This window comes from Rattus norvegicus, chromosome 16 (assembly GCF_021556685.1).
Source record: "Rattus norvegicus strain SHRSP/BbbUtx chromosome 16, alternate assembly SHRSP_T2T, whole genome shotgun sequence".
NCBI classification, from domain to species: domain Eukaryota; kingdom Metazoa; phylum Chordata; class Mammalia; order Rodentia; family Muridae; genus Rattus; species Rattus norvegicus.
In genome coordinates this window covers 24,990,001-24,999,453 of record NC_141549.1, presented here as the reverse complement: position 1 = coordinate 24,999,453, position 9,453 = coordinate 24,990,001, and the positions used below count along the sequence as shown (strand labels likewise).

Genomic DNA, 9,453 nt, shown 5'->3' with positions numbered 1-9,453 from the left:
GCACATCATGGGCTATGGTGTGCTCTACACATCCTGATCTTAAGTTCCTATACTTAAAGTAACACTTCTGTCATTAAAGAGGGATAGGCTGAGCTGGTGCCTAACAAGTTGATAGGGGGTAGGATCTGGAGGAATAAAGAGTACCTTCTAATGGCCACAGAGTTTTCTCAAACTTAAAATATTTTTAAAACCAATAGTATAAGGGATGCATAATTTAATGACATAGTAAGAATGCACTCCTAGATTATATACTTGAAAAAGATGAATTTGCTGCATAAGTGTATTACATACCTGTAAACATGTTATTATTGAAAGATAATGCTTCTTTCACATGTATGAATGTTTTGCCTACGTGTCTGTGTGTGCACTATATGTATGTCTGGGCCTGTGAAGATATGAGAGTTCTAGATCGCCTATAATTAGATTTGAAGATGCCTTTGAGCTTCTTTGTAGGTGTTACTGTAGGTTTCAGGGTTTGAAGCTGACTGATGTTGAGGATTACCTTTGCCCTCCAGTAGCAGACAGGTTACCTTCCAGTATTATGAACTCTGGTTAGTAGTGTGAAGAGTCTAGTTAGACCCCGGCTCAACCTATCCCTCCCCCCCCCTGTGATGACAGAAATGTTATCTTCAGAAGTCAGTCCTGAACATCAGATTGTGTAGAGCAACCAATAGTCTTGGCACTGGCTTGTGATGGTCAAGGTTTTCTATAGGACCCTTTGGGTAATGACTCAACAGGTTGTCACCCATTCCTGTTGCTGGATTTGTAACTTGGTGGCACAAGATGTCTAGGTGGAGCCTCGTGTCATGTTAGTTTTTGGCTCCATATGTATTCCATACATATAGGAAGCTAATAGAGTAGCAGATTTCCATTTAATTTTTTCAAAGGGACTTTAGTGTTTGTTGTCCCTCCCCTTATTTCCTACTTTACCTAGGCTTGCATACCAGGGCTGTGGGTGCCTGGTTAAGAAAAAGAAACTGACCCTCTTCCTTATCAAGTATGAATCTGTATGCCCATTCCAACATGCAGCCAGCAGGTGACCAGGATACACTGGAGAGAGTGATCAACTCCAGTCAACATCATGTTGATGAATATGAAAGGAGGGTAATGGGGCTTGAAAAATGCGAGGGAGGTAGAAGTGTGTACCCTTTGCCTCTACCCATTTCTCCCGGTTCCCTCTCATTAACCCCTCCTATTCTAGCTTTTATCTCTTCCCAACACTATACACTCCTTCCTCTTCCTGGGGCGATATTCTTCTGCTCCCTAGTTCCCTAGTAGATAGTCAGGAATCCTGTGTGGTTATCCAGATTGTAGTTCTCATATCAGATACTTAAAACCTAACATCCTTAACAGCAGACACATGAAATGTTTGTTGTTTTGGGTCTGGGTTTGCCAAATCAGGATGATTTTTTTAGGTCCATCAGGCCAGTCTTAGGGTTACAGATTGCAATGGCTGCCCTAACTGCCCTCAGTACTCCCTTTGAAGGCCATGCAAATAGATCTACTTCAGCGTCAACATTGACAGAGCTTTGAACAAGCACTGAGGGGGCTGGGCTCCTAACAGTGGAGTCTGAGGGGGGCACACATGGAGCATAAGCATAGGGTACAGTCCGTAAGCCAGCTCCATTGTGAGCTCAGAGCATGTCACTATGGTGGTGCCAGTGCAGCTGTGTTACTAGGTGATGAAGTATAGTTCAGTTAACCCTGAACGAGCAGGTCTTGCCTACACTTCTTTGGCAAGAATTGGTGATTTTAGCAAACTCTTATCGTATAATTTGGGAGGTGGAGATTAGCTAAATGGGAGGGAAGAGAGAGTAAGAAGGTCCTGGGCGGCCCTAGCGCTCCATAATGGAGGAAGATTTTGAATATGATGCTCTGGCATTGAAGTTCCCCAGAAGGGGACGCTGGTACACCCGTCTGTGGCGCTCCTGTCCTGGTTTTGGATGCCTGCGTCAAAAGAAAACGACGAAATTTCCCCTCTATCTGATCGGGTATGATCCCGTGGGTCGATTACAAACAGCGGCCTGTGTTGGGGACGTGGAGAAAATTGAAAGTATGATCCATGAGTGTCATCATCATGTGGATGAATCTGATTGGAGGGGCAGGTAATGGGGCTTCAAATTGATGAGGGGAGTAAAAGGAGGAGGGTAGGAACTGTTAGGGACACTCAGGGCTAAGGAGGAAGACAAATCAACTTCCAGGGCTACAATCTGAGGGTAGAGAGTGGTCATACATAGGCTCATTTTCACTGGGGACCCCTGGGTTTTATACCTGCTAAATGCTCTTAGTCGTATGAGACCTCCACACTGTGGAACAGCAGCTCCTAGGCCTTAATGAAACTACATAATTTTATTCTTATGTTAACCCTTACATTTTGTAAACATACAAAAAGACACACACACTCACACACATAAATACCGTTGTTTTGCCTCTGTGTATTTTCTGTGTACCATTGTGATAGAACCTGGTGCAGGATCCCCTGGAACTGCAGCTATAGACAGTTGTGAGCTGCCCTGTGTGTCTTAGCAATCAAACTGAGTTCTCTACTAAACAAAACTAGAGCTGTTATTGCCAAGACCCCTATCTAGATTTTCTTTCTTCTTTGTTGTTGTTGTTGTTTTCTGTTTTTTCATTTTTATTAGATAGTTCATACATTTACATTTCAATGTTATATCCTGTCCTGCCTCTTCCATCCCACTTCCCACTCCCCCTGATTCTATGACGACTTTCTTAATACATAATATGATGCAATATAATAATGTATAATATAATATAATGTATATGATACAATATAATAATATAGTATAAAATAATAATGGATCAAAGACATTTAGAACTGGAACTGTGACCATGCTCCCATGTAATCACCTTCTGTACTGTTGTTTTTACATCGATACACATGTGAAGGACAGAGATTGTCCTCATCTCACTTCCTGTGCCCCACACGTGTGGAGCTTAGGGTGTGGTGGTCAGAGACAATGTCGACTGCTAGTTATGTTGTACCACCATGGGGTTCTAAGGCCTGAGCTCAGGCAAGCAGGCCTCCCTGTGGGTTCCAGCCCATCGTCCCTCTGTTCTGGAGACTCCACTCAAGCAAGTCCATGGTGTGCTTTATTTACTGTCTTGGAGCACACTGATCCTCACACTTGTAGGCAAGTGAGCTTTGCGGATCCCCTTATCCCAAGATCAGCAGTCAGGTTTTCAGGACAAATGCTTTACCAGTTGAGTTTTAACAACTACCCCAGCCCCTCATTCCTTTTTCTCTGTGTGTGTGTGGGTTCTTACCATGAACCCCCTTGCTCATCGTCCCTCCTCCTCTTATATGAGGCTTCACCCCCACCCGTTTGCCCACTCCTTCCGGATTCCCTGCCTTAGCATTCCGTTCCACTGGGGCTAGAGCCTTGGCAGGACCACGAGCTTCTCCTCTTATTGGTGCCCAACAAGGCCATCCTCTGCTACATATGCAGTTGAAGCCAGGGGTCTTTCCATGTGAACTCTTTAGATGAACGGATATCTGGGTTCTCTCCAGCTCCTGGCTATTGTAAATAAGGCTGTTGTGAATGTAATGGAATATGTTTCTTTGTTTTATGTTGGAGCCCTTTTTGTGTATATGCACAGGAGTGTGTAAAGCTGGGTCCTCCAAACAGATTTCCAGAGTTGTCCCAGCTTGCTCTCCCACCTACAAAGGAGGAGTGTTCCTCCTTCTCCAAATCCTCGCCTACCTCTGTTGCCTGAGTTTTGATCTTAGCCATTCTGACTGGTGTGGCGTTGAATCACAGGGTGGTACTGATTTGCATTTTCTCTGATGACTAAAGATGTTGACCAGTCCTTTAGGTTCTTTTTGGCCATTTGATATTCCTCAATTGAGAATTCTTTGTTTAGCTCTGCTCCCCATTTTGTAATAGAGTAATTTGATTCTCTGGAGTCCAACTATTTGAATTCTATGTGTATATTGGTTGTAAGCCTTCTATCAGATGTAGGATTCATAAAAATCTTTTCCAATCTGTTAGTAGCCATTTTTTTCTAATGACAGTACTCTTTGCCTTACAGAAGCTTTGCAATTTGATGAGGTCCCATTTGTTGATTCTTGATCTTGGAGAATAAACTATTGCTGTTCTGTTCAGGAACTTTTCCCAAGTATTCCAGGCTCATGTATTCTAGGCTCTTCCCCATGTTTTCTTCTTTTAAGTTGAGTATATCTGGTTTTATGTGGAGATCCTTGATTTGCTTGGATTTTAACTGTGTACAGGGTGATAAGAAAGGTTTGATTTGCAGTCTACATGCTGAGTGCCAGTTGATTCAGCACCAGTTGTTGAAAAAGCTATCTTTTTCCCACTAGATGGTTTTAGTTCTTTTGTTAAAAATCAAGTGACCATAGGTAGGTGTATGGGTTCATTTCTGGGTCTCCTATTCTATTCCATTGATCTACTTGCCTATCGCTGTACCAGTATCATAACATTTTTATCACTATTGCTCTGTAATACAGCTTAAGGTTAGGGAGGGTGATTCCCCCAGAATTTTTTTTTCTTGTTGAGTATAGTTCTCAGGATCCTGTTTTTTTGTTAATGCAAGTGAATTTCCAAATCGCTCTTTCTACCTCCATGGGGAATGGAGTTAGAATTTTGATGGAGATTGCGTCGAATCAGTAGATTGCTTTTGGACAGATGGCCAATTTTATAATGTTAATCCTGCCAATCTGTGAGAATGGGAGATCTTTCCATCTTATGAGATCTTCTATTCTTTCTTCAGAGACTTGAAGTTCTTACCGAACAGGATTTTCACTTGCTTGGTTAGAGTCACACTGGGTTATTTTATTTTATTTGTGATTATTCTGAAGGTGTTGTTTCCCTAATTCCTTTCTTAGCCTATTCATCCTTTGAATAGAGAAAGGCTACTGATTTGTTTGAGTTAATTTTGTATCCAGCCACTTTGCTGAATTTGTTTAAGGGGGCATCCTTGACTACTCCCTGATTTTAGTGGTATTCCTTCAACTTTCTCTCAATTTAGTTTGATGTAGGCTATTGGTTTGCTGTATATTGCTTTTCCTATGTTTATAGTAAGCTTTGAATTCCTGATTTTTCCAAGACTTTTAAAGGTTAGCACCTCATTCTTATATCCTGTCTTTATGGTTGAAGGGGAATCGATGACACACCAGCATATTTTCCCTAGTTCACATGCTTCTTGATCATTTTGTTATTCTAAGATGTTAATTAGTCTTTAAGGTGGAGCTTCATATAAAGAATACAAGAATGAAGTTTAGTTTTAAAATATTCTTCTGTTCATTGAATATTTTCTTTAAAAACACTGAATTGTCCAATGGTAATTTTTCATTCTGTCAGTCCATTTATTCCCCACATGTAACTTAGATATCCCCTGTGTAGAATACATGTTGTAATATCTCTCAAGATCTTCCCATTTGTAAAACTTCATTTCTCTGCCCAGTCAAGCTTCCTTACATTCTATAAATTTAAATATAACATGAAATGAACATTACTCTTTGGAACCCTTCTTTCATTTTACTGAACCTCTATGAATCTCAAGCAAGGCAGCTATGCCACCATAGGTTATTACCTTGTAGCAATATTTACCTGATTTTGGTGTGAGTCCATGGGCACATTGATCAATATACGGCAAAGCATGAGGTCCTGGTTTCTATACCGAGTATAGAAGTGTTACATATGGGCATAAAAAATGAAATGTGAAAATAAAAATAAAAGAAAGTATTGAGGACTGAGGGCTTATATTTTGTTCACTGTTAAAAATGTACATAGATGCAAGTGACCGGTAAAATTGCCACTTACCTGTTGATTGTGACATATTTTGTTTAATGTAGGCCACAATGGGTTGCATGATAATTACCTTTAATTTTGTAAAGTGCTAAAAGTATTGCTAATTATAGTTGTAAAATAATAAAAAGGATAAATGACCTTCCATTCTTAGAGAGGGTAAAATGTGAATGAAAATGAAGGTAACCACAATAGATAAGATAGGAGGATTAAGAAATGTAAACTTCTTTTATATGAATTTTTTTATGTGTACTGCTGATAAAATCCTGTTTTTCTCTCACAGAATAGTTCTGTTTGTTATCACTAGGAAGAGAAATCATTACCATGATCAGGAAATGCTGAGCTCTCAGGAGCTGGAAATGCTTGTAGTGTTGTAGCAGATTTCTTCCCCATTCGAACTGAAACATCAGAGTAGCCCCTATTAAGATATGTTTAATGTTCATCCCTTGGATGGGGACATGGAGTCATGGAGCTCCTGAAAATACCGAGGAGTAACTAGTAAGTTCCAGATATTAGAGTATGATTTAAATTCAAGCTGAGATCAATTTGGGAACTTTTCTAGGATTCAGACAGGCTGCTTTGAGCAGCGAAGAAGGTCAGGATAGAACACCTGCCTTAAATAGGAAGAGTCATGTACCATATCCCTAGCACAGTAAATGAACATTCGAGTAGACCTCAATAAATAAGAACATTGTAGTTACTTTCTTCCATCAGATAGAAATCACCTTCATATTATGTAGTACTTACAGGTGATGATAGTCTTACTGGGAATTCAGAGATGTTGCTAAATGTGTTTTCAATTTGCAGGACATCGCTGCATTATGCGAGTGCCCACAACCATCCAGATGTAGTGACACTGTTATTAGAAAATAAGTCCAACATTAACATCCAGGATGATGAAGGCTGCACACCGTTGATTAAGGTAGCTATTGGCCATCTGTTTTGGTATGAAATGGATTAGAGGTGTCCTTGTTTGGTTTCTGTTGTTGTGAGAAAACACAGACCAAAACTTACTCAGGAGAGGAAAAAGTTATTTAGCTTACATTTATTCATCCCAGTTGATCCTCATGGGAAACCTGGTCAGGAACTCAAATAAGGAACTGGGGGGAAGAACTAAACTAGAGATCAGGGGAGAATGCAGCTTTCCATGGCTTTTACCCAGGTTTGCTCAGCTTTTTTTTATACAACTTTGAACTCAGGCATGCCCCTACCACAAGACCTTGGGCTTTCCTACTTCTGTCTAAATAAAAAAAAATAGTTCCACACAGTGCCCCAGAGGCCAGTCCAATTCCTCAAGTGAGGATCTTTCCAGGTGTATTAAGCATGTATCACATTGGCAAAAAGAACAAAATCTAAGCAAACAAGCAATCTCTGCATTGTGACAGCCAACCAGCACAGACCTGAGTGCTTAGGACATCTAGGTGGGTTGGTAGAACCCCTTAATTCTACCACTTGGAAAAAGATGTGGTGGGGAGATCATTAAATGAGTCAAGCCTGGAGTATTTAAGAAGACCTTGTGTCAAAATGGAGGGAAAATATGAATAACTAAAACTCTGTCTGATTTCAGAGAAACTATTCAGTGCCATTGTAGAAATGTCTCCCTTGGCTTCCTTGAAGTGAAGATGTATTTCTTTGTACAATTTCCACAGGCTGCGCAGCGGGACAACACACATTGTGTTTGTGTATTGCTCAGGCACAATGCTAATCCAAATTTGATGGATTACAGTGGGAATACAGCCTTTCACCATGCCATTTCCAGGGGCAGCATAGCAATTGTAAAGATGCTCCTGGAGTACAACGTAGATATTGAAGCCAAAACAGAGGTAAAGGTCATTCAACTTCATTCCCAATGCACTTCTAGCTACTTCTAGCTGGGACACTCAGACCTATTTTCTACATGCAGAACCTCAAGCATTCTCACTGAATGTGTTCAGAGGAACGCTTTTTCTCTTTAAATATGTGTGTGTGTGTGTGTGTGTGTGTGTATTTATAATTAGTGCCAAAAAACCCACAGAATAGCATATTTTGTCTCAGCGTTGACTTTAAGTTTGAAATTCAAGATTATAGGCTTTAGGATTACACACAGACACACACAGACACACACAGACACACACACACATACACACACACATCACATCACATCTACACCAACAAGAAAAAGAAATACATTTCAAGTTTAATGATTATAGAATATATAGAACTGGGTTGCTGCTAAGAAGGTATTGATGTGTGTTTGGCTCAGGGATGAGGGCAGACTGGGAAAGGAGAGAGGTGTCAGGCAAATTAGAAAATCTGATCATTGAGAAAATATACAAAACATTTTTATGATTTTCAAAAGTTTTGGTATTCATAGAAGATGCTATTGCCCTTGGGAGATAATTTTTAGTTTAGAAAAGAAATATATTTGGAGTGCAGATTGAGAAACTCTGCTCCAGATACCTCTTGAGCACACTCCTTCAACAGGGGCATACCAAACTTTATATTTTGGGGTTGTGTCCATGGAGGTCCTAGTCTTTGGAGCTAAGAAGATTGGAACCATTGAGTGTTTGGGGAAAATTCTGGAAGGGATTGGTGTTCATATGCAGTGTTGTGTAGACAAAAGATGTGTCAAAGGGAAGAAGAGAGCTGTGTGTGGAAAGCACAGCAGGTGTTGTAGGAAAAATGATGCCTTGTGACTCAGTACAGTGTGTGTTTATGTTCACAAAATCTGTGATGAACTTTCAGTTGAGAAACAAGTTGTTTTATAAAATGTAATATTGTTTTCTTTACAGTATGGCTTGACACCACTGCAACTTGCAACATATGAAAATCAGACTGAAATGATAAACTTCTTAGAATCAATGAGTGCAGATGCACAGGCCGTGCAAGTGTCAAACAGGTACAGTTTCTTCTCTTCTACAATCTTAGTGCTGTTCTTGATGGTGAGAATTGCTTAAGTCAGGAATATTAATATGATATTAAATGATTTGAAAAACTCAGAGAAATATTTAGAAAGCTTATTACACACGAAATATGAGCTAGAAAAGAGACTGTTCCAACACAACAAAAGAACAGCAGTACCAGGAGTGCTACATAGCTCAGTAGTTCAGTTCGTGAGTCATGAACCAAGACAAAGAATAAGCTAGATCAGCTGTTGGTCTACTTCAGTATTTTTTATTTTGACACAGTTTTTATAATTTCTGACCTTAAAAATGACAGTATAAGCCATAACTTTAGAATTATATGTTACATAATCACAGGTAATAAATAGTGTTTCCTAATGATCTGTTTGAAATGTCCAATGCAGTAGAAAACTACCTTTTGCTAGGAGGTGTTCGGTAAACTTTCATCCCGTAATTAACTAGCAATGTTGGTGATATTGCAGTCCAAGACATTTTTGTGTCACATTTCAGATGGAGCTTTTAATGTGGATATATAAATAGTTCATTTCCTTCCACATATTCTGGTATTTTAGAATTATAAATCTTCTCCTAGATTTTGTGAATGTTTAGCTCTAAAAAAATTGATCTTACAAAGCTATATTCCCTTCCATATGAAATAAAATTATTATGCTGAAATTCCCTGTTTAGTACACATGTTTACCTAATGTTTATGTTGAGCCATTATTTCCAGACAACAGATCTGTGCTTTAAGGTGAGCCTTTCTAGAGAGAGCTCACTCTCCTTTC

At 39.7% G+C, this 9,453-nt stretch overlaps 1 protein-coding gene across 1 annotated transcript; it reads left to right on the top strand.

The window, feature by feature from the left end:
- Nucleotides 1-5,420: 5,420 nt before the first annotated feature.
- On the top strand, nucleotides 5,421-8,984 carry LOC134482340 (ankyrin repeat domain-containing protein 7-like). The gene is made up of 3 exons (XM_087589392.1): nucleotides 5,421-6,708; nucleotides 7,436-7,609; nucleotides 8,558-8,984. The coding sequence occupies exons 1-3, from the start codon at nucleotides 6,565-6,567 to the stop codon at nucleotides 8,720-8,722; spliced, it is 483 nt and encodes a 160-aa protein (XP_087445518.1). The 5' UTR covers nucleotides 5,421-6,564; the 3' UTR covers nucleotides 8,723-8,984.
- Nucleotides 8,985-9,453: the final 469 nt, after the last annotated feature.